The sequence below is a fragment of the Lathyrus oleraceus genome, chromosome 1, assembly GCF_024323335.1.
Source record: "Lathyrus oleraceus cultivar Zhongwan6 chromosome 1, CAAS_Psat_ZW6_1.0, whole genome shotgun sequence".
Lineage (NCBI taxonomy): Eukaryota > Viridiplantae > Streptophyta > Magnoliopsida > Fabales > Fabaceae > Lathyrus > Lathyrus oleraceus.
The window spans coordinates 69,045,577-69,060,821 of record NC_066579.1 but is presented as its reverse complement, the minus strand read 5'-3'; the positions used below and the strand labels follow the sequence as shown (position 1 = coordinate 69,060,821).

The following is a 15,245-nucleotide window of genomic DNA, read 5'->3' as shown; positions in this document are numbered from 1 at the left end:
ATGAGATTTTAGAAATTGGACAAAACATATTTGAATTAAATGCACTATTTTATTATTTTTAATTGAATAAATGCCCATTAAATTTTGTTGACCATTTGTATTGACTTGTATGAGTTTGCTTATTGTTGTTGGACCTTGGTCAAGGTTGATTTGACTTTGTCAAGTTAATATCATTGGATTTAGGGGATTGATGAAATGTACATTCCATCTCCCAAAATGAATGAATGATATTAATTTGGTAAAAGTCCTCCTTTGACCAATTTGTGATCTCATTCATCCCCTTCCCTCTTCATCTAATTCCCCTTCTTCATCCATTCTATTCCATCTGACCTATGACATCTCAAAGTCCTAATGCTAGTTGATTGAAAAATTGACATGGGTATGGATGAGATTAGGCCACACCTTTTGCATATTTTTTGTGTGTGGTATGTTTTATGAGCATAGTTCATAATACTATGTCTCCAACATGCATTAACACCAAAAGCCTATTGCCCGGCCTCAAATAGTTGTGACTTCTACATAAGTCCAATTACGCTTGCTTAACATAGCGCTAAATTTGTGACACAAAAGGCATAAGCATTCTAGTTAGTGAGATTGTAAGTCTCCCTTCTTTCATGGTATTGTGTGGAAACTTGGTCTTCTTTCCTTCCTTTGGAAGATGTTTTGGTTCAAGGATCCATGCTTGTGATAAGTGGGTTGAGTGTTCTCCAAAGAATGTCTTGAAATCAAAAGCAAAACAAAACTAACTTTTAACTTACTAACCATTAACATTTAATTTTAAGCTTTTACTTTAGTGAAATTTACTTTTAGCACTTTACTTCATTTGCCATTGTTCATATCATTCTAATTGTTTATGTAAATGCAATTTTCACTTTGTCCATTTGGACCATATTGTGTGATATATTTTGTTTGTGTATACTTTGCTTGTTTGTGTGGTCTTTAACCATTAATGTACATAATAACAACAAAAACCTTAAAAAAACTTTTGAGTGAACTGTTGGTTTGATTTTGAGCAAATGGACTTAGAAGTTAGGCAACATTCATGTGCTAATGGACTTGGCCAATGCCAACTTGTTAAAGAACCAAGTGCTTGTAATTTGAACTTCATCTGATACATCTTTGAAGATCTCTCTAAGATTCATCTGCAACATTGATCATTGTGAAGCTGTTATTTTGAACCTGTGACTTGTGGAATTCATCTGTTGCATGGGCTATTTTGAAGAAGATCATGGAGTGGATAAGTTTGGATGAGGCTATCTTTATTTGATGCCTTTCTCTTCAATATGATATAATTGTGCATTTGTATGTTGTTTGATTCTAAAAGTCCAAGGGAATTCTGGGTTTTTATTGACATACTTGTCTATTGGATTGCTACCCATCTGGTCAGATCTTTTCAACTCTAAACTTTTAATTTTAGGCATAGGATAGTTCTTCATCATCTCCCCATTTCTTTAATTTCAAAATCTCTCCCTCCATTTTTAAAAAACTTCTTTGTATGAACTACTTTTGTTCTAAACTTTGACCACTTTTGCAAAAAGGTAGAAACTTTGGCCTTATGCCATCGTATTTTCAAACTTATTTTCTTAAAACAAACTTGTAAATAAACTTATCTATATTTGACCTAAACTTTCAAAAAAGCCAAAAAGAACTAACTCCTTCAAATCATTTTCAGGCCTTTGTGCCTTTCAAACCTAATTTTGTTAAAATAAACATACACATTTTGAAATTTGTAGCACGAACTACGAGGTTTTGATCCCTCATTTTTATGTTGGTACGTAGGCACAAGACCGAAGGTCTTGTCAAACAAAAAAATATAATTAATGAATTCTTTTCTCATCCCCCCATTTTATTTGTTTGTAAACATCACTTTGTACAAAATACATATGCACACAAAAAGGGCTCCCTAGGAGTACCTAGGACACTTTGGATGCTAACGCCTTCCCTCTGTGTAACCAACCCCCTTACCTATGATCTCTGACTTTTATTAGTTTTTATTTGAAAACTTCTTACTTATTGGGTTTTCTTCGTACTTTTTTCCGTTTTCCCTTGGAAACAATAAAAACGCGGCGACGACTCTTGTTAATTGATCTCTAGCATGTCAATAGCTTGATGATCATGAATTTCCCGCTACACATGGCCATCAGATATTCCGCCTCAATTAATGAGGGAGATCGGATGACCCTTGTTTTTTTTTATTTTTCTATTTTTATGTTTAATCCATTTATCTTGATTAATTCATATTAATTTTATTTTTAATCCAAAAAATATGGAACTTTCACCAAAAAAATTCAAATATTTTCCTCTTTCATCTTCCGAATTAATTTTTTTTTTTTGGATTAACTTTGATATTTTTCATGATTTAATTGTTTTTTTTTTGCATATTTTTAATTTTTTAAAAATACTTCTGACTTTTCAAAAGTTATGAAATTTTTGGTCTAAGGTCCTTTGACCTTATTTGACCTAGGATAAATATCTTGGTCACTTATTTGGTGTTTTGAAGAGGTTTTAGGTTTTTGACCAAACATAATTCAATTTAAATGCATTTTAATTTTATTTTTAATTGATTATATGTGTAGAAATTGTGTTGAGCCATTTTTATTGACTTGTGAAGTTTGACTATGTGTTTGGGCCTTGGTCAAGGTTGATTTTACTTTTCTTGGATTAAAATCATTCGATTTAGGGGATTGATGAAATGTAAATTTCATCTCCCAAGAAGAATGAATGATTTTAGTTTGATAAAAGTCATCCCATGATCAATTTGTGTTTCTCTCATCTCCCATCCCTCTTCATCTTTAATCCCATTCTTTCCCATCCATTTCATTGAGCAATAAAGTCTCAATATCCTAAGACTAATTGGTTCATCAATAACTTTGTGTTAGATGAACCAATACAAGTATGGATGAGATATGTCCATCCTTTGATCTTTATCTTTTTGTGTGTGGTATATTTTAGGAGTATGGTCCCTTGTACCATATCTCTAACATGCATTAACACCAAAATTTCTATTGCCCGACCTCAGATAGTTGTGACTTCTACATAAGTCCAATTATGATTGCATAACATAACGCTAAATTTTGATCCTAAAGGCATAGCATTCTAGTAAGTGAGATTGTAAGTCTCCCCCCTTTCATGGTATTATGTGGAAACTTGACCTTTTTTCCTTCCTTTGGAAGATGTCTTGGTTCAAGGATTCATGCTTGTGAATAGAGGGTTGAGTGTTCTCCAAAGAATTACTTAATCAATTAAAAAGCAAAACACCACTAACATCTAATCAACTAACATTTGACTATCATTTATTATTCTTGGTTTTTTTTTCAAGTCATTTACTTTATGAAATTTAAATTCAAGTCATTTACCATTTAATTTGCCATTTTACATATAATTTAACTTGTTTATGTTTATGTCATTTTCACTTTGCTCATTTGAACCACATATTGTGATTGTATATATTTTGTTTGTGTTTATAATCTTAGGACCTTAAAATTCTTAATAAACAACAAAAACCCCTTAAAAATGTTTGTGTGGACTGTTGGTTTGATCTGAGCTTTTGGACTTAGAATTAGGCAACATTCCCTATGCAAAAGGACTTAGTCAATGCCAACATTTCTGAGAGCAAGCTATTATGATTTCAGCTTTCATCTGATGCAACCAAGGTTGGTTGATTCACTCTGTAGCGGGGATTTCGTTACCTTATGGTTTATTGACTAAACCAAAAGTAAACATACAATTCGAGTCGCCACCGCAATTTTATTTGTCCAAAGGAAAGGCGAAAAAGCGAACAAAAGCCAAGTAAGAAGTTTTATCAAATCAAAAATTAATAAAAATGTCAGAGATCTAGGTAAGGGGGTTGGTTATGAAATGGGAAGGTTTTACGCATCCAAAACATCCTTAGTACTCTAAGGGAACCTCTTTTTGCAAATGTGCGTTGTAGGTTGTTATTTGTGAAAATATGTGAAAAAGATTGAGGGGATGAGAAGATAATGAATTATATTTACAAATTTTTTGTTTGAATGGATGAACCCATTGCCTACGTACCATCACAAAGGTAGGATCAAAACCTCGTAGTTCGGGGTAAAAATCTCAAAGATTGGTGAATTGATTTGATCAAAAGCCTTAAGGTCTTTTGTTATCAAAGGGAGAAAACTCAACCTAAACCAACAATCCACCATGTGAGGAGAGCTTCAACATACTAGTGAGGGGTTAACCCTATAATAAGTATGAAATACTTATAATCCAATCACTAAGGATAAGGTGAGATTCACATCAACCACTATGATAACTCAAACCTATGACTAATGTTTATGAAAAGGTTTTAACAAAGGTGGCCATTGGAACCACAAAAACAAACTTGAAGTGAGTTATATTTACAAATTAAATTTATTTACAAAATGAAGTCAAAGTTGGATTAAGATTTATTCACGATGAGTATTAATGAAAAGATTTTTGAAAAGTCAAAGGCATAAGGCCTAGGTTTCTAGTTTGAAACAAAGTCAAAGTTTGCAAGAAAAAAGATTTTTGGCTTGGGTTTGAGTGGGGAGAAGAAGAGAATGGCTAGTCCTAAAGCATACAAAGATAAGAGAAGAGATAAAAAACCCTTGGAGTTCCTTTTCTTGAGATCATAGAGATGATTCAAGATGCTCCTTTCCTTTGGACTTAGCAAACAATCAAGCAATTACACAAATTAGATTCAAGCTCTTAGGATCTCCATTTGGCTTGTCTCTCTTAACTTGGCTACTCATGACAATGATCCTCCTTACTATCTCAAGATGGAATCCCTATCACACAAGAGCAAACATCAAAAGTTCACAACATAACAAGGGGAATGGACAAAGAATGAGTTTATATTAGAAGTCCTTTGAAGTCAACTTTGAAATTTAGCATTCTAAAGGCATGAGGCCTAGTTGCTCTTCAACAAATTTAGCATTCTAAAGGCATGAGGCTTAGTTGCTCTTGAACTCCTTTAAGCATGGGTATGTCCTAATTCTAAGTCCTTTCTCTTTTTTGCATTAGGTTCACACAAAACAAAAGCAAAACCAACATAAGACAACAATATATTTATACAATAATATGCTCAAATGAGCAAAAGGAAAATGGCATAATCATAAAATATGTGCTCAAGTGAGCAAAGGGAAAAGCAATATGAATAAATGAGCAAGAAGGTAAATTGCATTAAAGTAAATTGCAAGAAATTAAATGCTCAAATTAAAGTTAGTAATTAGTATGGTTATGTTAGTTTGTCATTAAACAATTTAGCGCTATGTTAAGCAATCGTAAGTGGACTAATATAGTAGTCACACTTATCTGAGGCCGGTCAATAAAACTATAGGCAAATAAACACAAGTTAGAGATCATGACTAGTAAGCCAAGCTCCAAAAACTTGCCATGCCAAAAGAAAAGAAGAAAGGCCTTGTATGGACTTTAGGTTTTTTGCTTTACCAAGAAGAAACCTATCTTGGACACAAAGCAACTCACTTGATCTTGGATCAAGTTGAGTTTGATTTGGATCAAAAAAGGTTAAACCTCTAATTTGTGAAGATCAACCATAAGACATTAACTCATTGACCAAAATAAAAAGAAATGGGATGAAGATGAAATGGATGGAAAGAGAAATAAAACATCAAACACAAATGATCAAATGTGAATCAAATCATCATCAATCAATGCTAAACAGAAGAGAAATGAAGATCACAAGTCAACAAGTCAAACATTTTTTTTGGTATTTTTGAATTAAAAATAAATGCAAAAATAAAATGAACAAAATATGGTCAAACCTCAAATTTAATTCAAATCAACTTCAAAAAGTCCAATTAAATTCTCATATGTCTAACATGGTCAAACAAGCTTTGACAAAAAAATTCAACAAATTTTTAAATCAGAAACTATTTTAAAACAATTAAAAAATAATGAAAAATAACACAAATGAATTAAAATCTCAAATAAATCTCAAATCAATTAAGAAATTGATGAGACTATTTTTCATTGACTTATCATGATCCATTGTGTTAAGAAAATATTTTTGGATTTTTCAGATATCAAAAAGTATTTAAAAATGAATTAAAACTATTAAAAAACAAATAATTCACAAAAAATATTAAATTAAGTCACAAAAATAATTAAAAATCTAAATATGAAACTAGATTTTTCAAGAATTTTTTTGGCATTGGTCTCATATTTTTGTGACTTCAAATAAAATATTTATGAATTTTTGAAAATAAAATGAATTAAACGGAATTAACAGAAAATAAGAAAAACAGCAAAAATGTGCTGCCATTGGATCACTTCATTAATTGACGTGGCAATGATCCTAGGGCTCAGAGGCGTGGTCACACGAAAGACCAATGTCAAGCGCACTACATCTGGATTTAAAAATAAGTCAATGCAATGAAAGGCCGGGATTAAAACGTTTTACCGAGATCCAATGGTTCTAAGGCTCCCACGTGGGGATGGTGGTGGAAACCACCATCTTCTCCAGCGATCTAACCAGATCCGGCCACCACGCGCAGGGAATCAAACCTCAATGAAAATGAAAAAGCAAGGTATCAAAATGAAGCTGAGGTGGTGTACATCACCCCTGTAACCGTGGATCATCCTCAAAGTTTCTATTTAGAGAGAAACATGAACTTGAAGATCATGGTGCATGAACTGAAATGGCTCGATTTGCAAAATTAAGACCACCACTGGCCTGCCTCATGTGAGAGGACTTCAGAAAACAACACAAACCAAAGAAATTCACATCATATTTCAAGATCTGAATCAAAAAAGTTTGGTGATATACCTCTGAAATGGAGCTTCAGACATCACGAATTGTCCAAGCTCTTGATCCAATCTTGATCTGGAAGTGTGATGATGATGCAAGGTTAAGGAATTGAGCTGTGAAGATCAACTAATGATGTTGAACTTCAAGCTTGAAATTGAAAATGAAAACTGAAAATTTCTTTGGTGAGGGTTTGGTTTTCAATCCAACAGCAATTCAGATCTCCTTGTGGTTGAAGAATGAAGCTCAAGGCACCTCTATTTATAGTTGTATGTGATGCAATGTAATGCTTGGCTCGTGTGCATGGAATTTGAATTCCTCTTGCATGGGCCTGTACAGGAGCATGTGAGGCCCATAAATGAATGGAAATCCATACTGAGATCAAGTATAAGTGAACTGGACGTGCACAAGGCTTGGCATTTGCTTGCACATGAAGTTATAATATGAATTGCAAAAATCAAAATAAACACGAAGCTCTTCGAAACTCACACATGGAAAGTCCAAAAAATTAATGTGAGTAATGGTTGGAAAGCCCTTGAAATAAGGAACAAAAGTCATGTTGGGCAAAAATTCATTTGGAGTTTGGAAATTTATGAAAACTGGCTGTGACGTTTTGGGTACAAAACATGTCTAGGTTCCCTTTGAAAATTTCCAACAAAAGCAAGCACTTTCAATCCCCTCTGTTTCAATGATGTAAGCCTCAAATGGAAAAACCTCCAACATAAAAGTTGTAGATCTTTTAAAAATGATTAACTTTGACTTAAATTTTGCATCATTTGGATTTTTCATGAGAAAGTTATGGGCACTTGAAGTTGGCCATTTTTCAAATTCAATGGCTTTGGTCCAAAGTGACCTATAATGTTTTGTATTATCAAATGTATTTATTTTAGGATTATGAAATTTTGTCCAACATAAAATTTGAAGTAGACATCTCAAGCTTACCAATGCATTTGGTATCACCTCAAAATCATAAGAAATAAGGAAGTTAGGTCCTTAGGAAGTTGACCTAATATTAGGGTTTCAGTCAAAATGACCTATAATGTTTCGAAATGAATGATGACCTTCCAAGTTTCAAATGGATTTTTGATGAACATGAAAGTTGTTCATATGGTTCTTAAGAACATTTTTTTCTCTTGGGGTCATCTTCATTTACAAACACATCACAAGTTGTATCTCAGTGGACCTTAGTTTAGTCAGATGACTTGACTGGTCAACTTCTCAAGGCCAAACCTCAAATCTTGATGAATGAATGATTGAGGATACTCACATAGGCTCATATATGCATAAAATAATGAATGAAATAACTTCCCTTGATTAAATTTTATCATAGGTTGAGGTTGCTTCATGAGCAAGGCACAATTGAAGCACAGTTGAATTAGGGTTTCCTTGGGAAACAATCCTCAAGCCCTTTGGGTTATCTTGATCAAATTTGCAAATTGAGATATTTGGGAGACATATATGATGGTTAAGAGCTTTGTGGACCATTGTCATGCTTGTTCTCATCTTCATCTAGCCACTTGATTGAGCTTAGGAGCCTCTTAGGAGCATTGTGAGCACATGATCACTTAAACTTCAAAATAAAAAGAGTTAGTGACATATTTTTGTGCTTTTGGTTAGTGATCAAAATAAAAAAGTAATAATATACAATACAAGCATGTTGGGTGGTCTCAAACCACTCACATAAGTCCCACCCTAGGGTAAAGGAGCCACACATGCTATGATCCTTGAGGCAATGCATTGAGCAATGATATGATGCCATGAGGGATCTTAGGGTCAAAGTTAGGGTCTTACACACTCGAGTGAAGAGTGAAGAACAATAGGGAAGAGTGAATAATTGCAACCAAGGTTGGTTGATTCACTCGAGTGAAGAGTGAAGAACAAGAGGGAATTCGATCGTTGTGATTGAGTCTTGTTCATCAAGATTGCAATAACATTATCCATAGGTTTTGGTGAATATCCATAGGTTTAATTAATTTAAGATCAAAGCAATATAGTGATTTAATATCATAAATGTCTCATCATACATACATAATCAAAACTATCATTTACATCAGAGGATTACAAAACACGTCATCTTTTAAGTCAAATTACATTAATCATGCCTTATATAGATCTTCATTACTCCAATGTGATATGCTCTATTCACCTGCATAATGGCACCCGCATAACCCCGTAACTTGCATGCATACTCATACCAAGTTTTCTCCAAGAATTACTTATTAGATTGTATATATCCCACATGTCTTTGTGTGATACCTTGTTTGGTTTAACTTCATAATCACCTTTAATATTTGGGATATCTAGACTATAAGATTACATTGAATCACCTTTTATTCATCTCTAATAGTGTCATGACCAAATCCATCATAATAAAAATGTTCTACCTCTTAGGATATAGGAGACTCAATACGACCGGGAGGAAAGACTTTGAATTCCTCAACATATGATTCTATAATACAAATTTGTCATTCTCTAGAAATAAAGACAAACAATATAATTTGACCTCTTGTAACACCCCAAAATTTGCCCTCCTCATTCATGCATTCATTTCATATTGCATTTCATCATGTCAATCAGAATTAGATCTGAAAAAAAAAATGAAAAAAAAAACGGAAAAAGGAAAAGAATAAAATGAAAAAAATAAATAATAATATTTTACAAAAAAAAAATGATAAAAAAATAAAAATAATAATAAAAAAATAAATAAAATATAATAAAATTTTTTGGACTTGGGTCTCTCTCATTTGAGCCCACAAAACCATGAAATTCAGTCTATAAATACCAAGGCTTCACTTGAGAAAAAGAGAAGAGAAGCAAAATACTCTGAGGTTTCCTTGAAACAAAACCCTTGACAAAACCTGGAGACACTACGCCAAAAAAGACCTATGAGAGCGCTTTTTTTGGCCTTTAAAAGCGCTTAAAAGCGCTGCCGTAGGTGGCGCTGCTATAGGTTTTAGCAGCGCTTTTTGTTTACTAAAAAGTGCTGCTAAAGGTTGTCAATAGAGAGCGCTTTTTAGTAAAAAGCGCTGCTAAAGGTGGTATATAGACAACCTTTAAGAGCGCTTTTTACTAAAAAGCGCTCTCTATTGACAACCTTTAGCAGCGCTTTTGAGTAAAAAGCGCTCTTAAAGGTTGTCTATATACCACCTATAGCAGCGCTTTTTACTAAAAAGCGCTCTCTATTGACAACCTTTAGCAGCGCTTTTTTGTAAAAAGCGCTCTCTATTGACAACCTTTAGCAGCGCTTTTTACTAAAAAGCGCTGTCTTTTCCTCTAGTAAAATAACAAAACGCTGCCTTCAATTTAAGCCTACCATTTCAACCTGTAATATTTTTTGGGAATAATCCCATAAACCTGTAAATCAAGCCTCTCTAATTCAAGCATTTGGAGTCATAATTCAAGCATTTGTAATTTTTTAAACCAACACAAGCAAACCAACACAAGAATGAACACATTTGGAGTCATAATTCAAGCAAACCAACACAAGGATAGATAGGCACTGAACACATTTGGAGTCATAATTCAAGCATTTGTAATTTTTTAAAGCAAACCAACACAAGAATGAACACATTAATCTATCCATGAAATTAAAGATATCACTAAAATTATAAAGAACTATACACAAGTCAAAACTAATATGTTATACGGCCTATTTGGAGTCATAACTAATCTGTTAAAAATATAAAGAACTATACACTTGCCAACCAGAAACCATTCTTCATCAAAGTATTCATGTTATTTTGAAACCATTATATACTAATTAATCTTTTCTCAATAAAATATTGACACAATTCCTCCTTGATTTGTTCCAACTGCAGTCTCGTGTAATGAGCACACTTGTATTCATCAAAGTACTACATAACAAAACATAATATGCATGATTTAGTTAAAAGTAATAAATAATATGAAATATTCGATAAATATTAAAACAAATCCTAAGTTATAAATCCATACCGTGATTGGAATCTCTATTTGATTCATATTAATGATTTCCCTCATAAACCTCATTACAAAGTATCCGCAATCGATACCTCGGATTTACCGAACAGCAACGTCGAGAAGGTCAAACTCACGGAAACACAGGGAATGAGCACTGTACATATAAAACAACATCAAGGATAAGTCATAACGTATAAAACAATTCAAGAAACTTATATGATGCACATGAACAATTCAAGAACCAAGTAATCGATCATTCAAGAAATTCAATTCACAAGTAAGAACCAAGAAATTCAAGAACCAAGAAATTCAATTCACATTATCAATTTTATTAAATTATCAACTCGATGGGGATATAAGGTTAGTGTGTCAATGGACGAACCGGTATATCAATAGTTAAACTACGTGGACTAATATTAATAAAAGGAGTGCTAACAATACCAACTCTAACACTCTTTTATTGGGTGAAACTCGTCTAAGTCCCACTATTTTGAGTCTTTTGTCTGTCTCCTTTCCAAGAACTCAAGAGCTTGTTGCGACCAAAACACAGTTCCAAATATCATAACTGCTTCCTAATGCATAACTAGAGCTAAATAATATAAAACTGTCTAATTAGCTCAGACCACTAATTTTAGTCCACGTAGTTTAATAGAAAACTGAAGTGCAAGACTGAGCAGTAGTTTGCAATTGCATTGCAGAACATGTAATATATCAGCAAGCTTGGATGAAACCATACAAGTCATGCAAGTATATTTTCATTGTGACATAGAAATTGAAAAATGTTGTCATGACAGTGACCAGTTTCTTTTATGTATTAATTTTTCAATTTGGGAAATAACAAGAAAACAGTTACAAAACCCACACAGTAAATCTTGTAATTTGCATATCCTAATTTGAATGTGTTTTAACATGCATTAGGCTATACATTACACAACAGGGAAATCAATTCGGAGGATGCCTTATGAACTTCTAGCTTCATTGTTCTGAATTCTTTAATATTTCCCTGTCACAATAATACGATACCATTGATTACAAGAGCAAGACCCAGTTGAATATATCAATACCCTTTCAAACCTTTTCCCATATTACAAATTATTTCACGAAAGATATTTTTATTAAAAAGAACCAAAGTCCCTAATTGAATTTGAAGTAAATTGGTGATATATCTAGTGACTAACACATCATACCGAAGGAATTCGCATAAACTATCATCAGCTCACAAAGAGGAAGCACATGACAAGAATCAATTTAACAAACCTTCAATTCAATCATGTTATCACCATCAACAACATGTCAGCCTAACTATCCAATACTGATACCATCAAGAAACCTAAAATATACGTAAAAGGCATTCACCATAGAGTTGAAAAACATACTCTCATAAGCCTCCTTGTACATATCCACCAAACGAGGTCCAATTCCTTTTCTATAATATTCCCAGTCAATCGGCTCAGGCTCCTACAGATTGTGAAACATAGAATAATCAAGGATACATTTACAAAAGGGGAAAATATCAATAAATTGATACAAACCTAATCAAAATTGATGATAGAAAAAACAGAATACAGATTTCAAAATTTGCCCTAAAATTCAATGGATCTAGCATCTAAGAGTAAATCGGAACCCTAAGTAGAACGAAACTAGAGAGATCTGTGAAGGAATCTATCTACCTGACTGAACTTTGTTTGAAGTTGGCTGTTAACCTCGTCGAAAGCGCGACGGAGACCGGAGAATTCACTGCGAGCTTCATCGGAGACGAGAAGCTTAGCCATACCTTCCCAATCAATGTTCTTCCCGGCTTTGAATGCAACATCCACCACTCTTTTGGCTGGTCCGCTCATTTTCGCTTTCTCTTGTCCCAAAACGCGATTCCGATTTGTTTCTGCTTATTCTCTGAAATCACCTTCACACCTAGCCACTATCACTACCAATGTTACGCTTGGTAGATTGGGCCGGGTTCTTTATGGGCTTGTCTGTAACATTGATTATTTCGATTACGTCTCCAAGAATTCAGATTATTTAGTGAAAGAGGGATTTCTGAAAGTCAGGGATTTTGTAATATTAGATTTATTATAATTTTTATAAATGACCTATGAGAGCGCTTTTACCATGAAAGCGCTTTCATAGATGTGAGACTGAGACCTATAAGAGCGCTTTTACCTTAAAAGCGCTTTCATAAGTCTGAAAACCATGAGACCTATAAGAGCGCTTTTACCTCAAAAGCACTTTCATAAGTGTGAAACCCATGAGACCTATAAGAGCGCTTTTACCTTAAAAGCGCTTTCATAAGTGTGTGAGACTGAGACCTATAAGAGCGCTTTTACCTTAAAAGCGCTTTCATAAGTGTGAAACCCATGAGACCTATAAGAGCGCTTTTACCTTAAAAGCGCTTTCATAAGTGTGAAACTCATAGATGTGAGACTGAGACCTATAAGAGCGCTTTTACCTTAAAAGCGCTTTCATAAGTGTGAAACCCATAAGACCTATAAGAGCGCTTTTACCTTAAAAGCGCTTTCATAAGTGTGAAACTCATAGATGTGAGACTGAGACCTATAAGAGCGCTTTTACCTTAAAAGCGCTTTCATAAGTGGAGACCTATAAGAGCGCTTTTACCTTAAAAGCGCTTTCTTTACATAGGCGAATTTTTTTTCAAGCTATTACAGCGCTTTTTTTAAAAAGCGCTTTCTTTTTGGTGCTGCCAAAAGCACTTTTTGGCGTAGTGAGAGAAACCTGACAGAGAACTCAGAGTAACCCCCAGGTAGCTCTGAAAAATTCAATTTGACTCACACACTTTCATTGCCTTGCAAACCCAGCCGTGCCATTTGATTTCAACCGGTCTCTCCCATCAGGTTTGCCTCATTCCCATGATTTGATGCTCTTAATTTGGATCATCTGAATGTATGAGGTATGATGGATGAATTTCATTATGTTTTTGCCCACGGGTTTAATTATGCATGAATGGGTGAAACCTATGCCTTGAATGTTTAATCACATGATTTCTGAAATGTATGCCACAGGGTTTGAGGTTTCTGAAACCATACTGTTATTCATGAAAAAAATGCTTATCGTGTTTCACTAACCCTTTTGTTGAGTTTTTGTGAGGGCTCACAGACTCTTGCAGAGATGGTTTGCGTGGTTTTCCCACTTTATTTGTGGGATACCCCCTGGAGGTTCATTCCGATTACCTGTACTGACTCACTTTTCTTTGATGGCATTAGCTTGGGAGGTCCCTGGGTTTCTTACTCCTTTAATTGCTGTTACTTCGGATCTTCATCCGTGTGGTACTTTTACCTCTTTTCCGCATTTTATCGCTTTCTTAGCTGGAAGACCTCAATAGGAGGCATTTGTTTTCTTTAGTTTATTTACTTCTGAGCCCCTTGGTGGCACATTTACTTTATACATGTTTGTTTTGTATGTGTTCGTATCCCTGCAGGTAGCGCGGTTCCTTCATCAAGGACTGCCTTTTTGCCCTTGAGCATCCCAAACCCTAAAACCCAAAGCAACACGTTAACTCCTTCTACTACAGGCGAGTAAGTCTCCAAAGGTCGAGCATCCGGTAGATTGCGTAGTGACGTCGTTCGTCCAAAACCCAATCCATAACCCCATAGTTAGCCGAACTACGGCTTGCTCTGATTCTCAGGCCAGATGAGATACGTAGGCATAAGACGTGATGTCTTAGGGATCACACATCCCCCCAACCCATAGGTAGCCGAGCTACGAAGACTCTGATTCTCATATTCAGATGAGATACGTATGCAGTGGATGCGACATCCGCGCGAGTCATTTTCATTTAACCCTTTTTTCTTTGGCAAACAACACAAGATAAACCCACACCCTTTAGACGAAAACTACAAAAGTGGATCCCGTAGAGTACTACGGATGCGTAGGAGTGCTAATACCTTCCCTTCGCATAACCGACTCCCGAACCCAAGATTTGGTTGCGAGACCCCGTCTTGTCCTTTCCTTTTTCAGGTTTACTTCGAGCGTTTCCTTTCCCTCCTTTGGGATGAATAACGCATGGTGGCGACTCTTCTGTCATTTTCTTTCGCCAGTTGTTTTTTCGCGCACTGTATTTTTCAGGTTGCGACAGCTGGCGACTCTGTTGGGGACAAAGAAGTTGACCTCTTGCTGGTCCATCTTCCCTAAGCGAGTCCCTCCTAGCTTGTGTGATTTCTTGTTTATTGGGTGTTCATGCTTTTGTACATTTATTTGCTTACCTGCTTGCATGCATCTGTTGTATCTATTGGATCTGTTTGTTTGTTTGTTGGGATGGGATGTTCTATGAGAGATAAGCCCATTACCCAGGCTTGAGTGTACACACAGGTTTTAGAGTGGATGATCATGAGGCTTGTGTGGCATGTTGCTACGTTAAGTCGTTCGTGAAGAACCACACCCAGACGAGGTTTCTTTTGGATATATTATGTCCTACGGATGTTCCGTGACGACATGGTGTTCCTTTAGAAATCATCGACTCTGGTGACCATTTCCCGAGAACTCAGTCGAGGCCTCTCCTCCGAGACGTGATTATGTTAGCTCTGGTGGGCGCATTCTC

General features: G+C 34.9%; 1 protein-coding gene and 1 long non-coding RNA gene across 2 annotated transcripts; both read right to left on the bottom strand.

Annotated features, from left to right (window-relative positions):
* Positions 1-10,330: 10,330 nt before the first annotated feature.
* LOC127115441 (uncharacterized) lies at positions 10,331-10,846 on the bottom strand. Its single transcript, XR_007800731.1, has 2 exons — positions 10,709-10,846; positions 10,331-10,608 (listed from the first exon to the last, which is right to left on the bottom strand). It is a non-coding gene; the product is annotated as an uncharacterized LOC127115441 (long non-coding RNA).
* A 1,090-nt stretch (positions 10,847-11,936) lies between these two features.
* On the bottom strand, positions 11,937-12,629 carry LOC127115440 (ATP synthase subunit d, mitochondrial). Its single transcript, XM_051046986.1, has 2 exons — positions 12,364-12,629; positions 11,937-12,151 (listed from the first exon to the last, which is right to left on the bottom strand). The coding sequence occupies exons 1-2, from the start codon at positions 12,532-12,534 to the stop codon at positions 11,996-11,998; spliced, it is 327 nt and encodes a 108-aa protein (XP_050902943.1). The 5' UTR covers positions 12,535-12,629; the 3' UTR covers positions 11,937-11,995.
* Between the last annotated feature and the right edge of the window lie 2,616 nt (positions 12,630-15,245).

Coding starts and splice junctions, on each gene's coding strand:
- LOC127115440 (XM_051046986.1), bottom strand. CDS start 12,534: ATGAGCGGACCAGCCAAAAGAGTGGTGGATGTTGCATTCAAAGCCGGG. Junction 12,152..12,363: donor TTCAAACAAAGTTCAGTCAG/GTAGATAGATTC, acceptor CACAATCTGTAG/GAGCCTGAGCCGATTGACTG.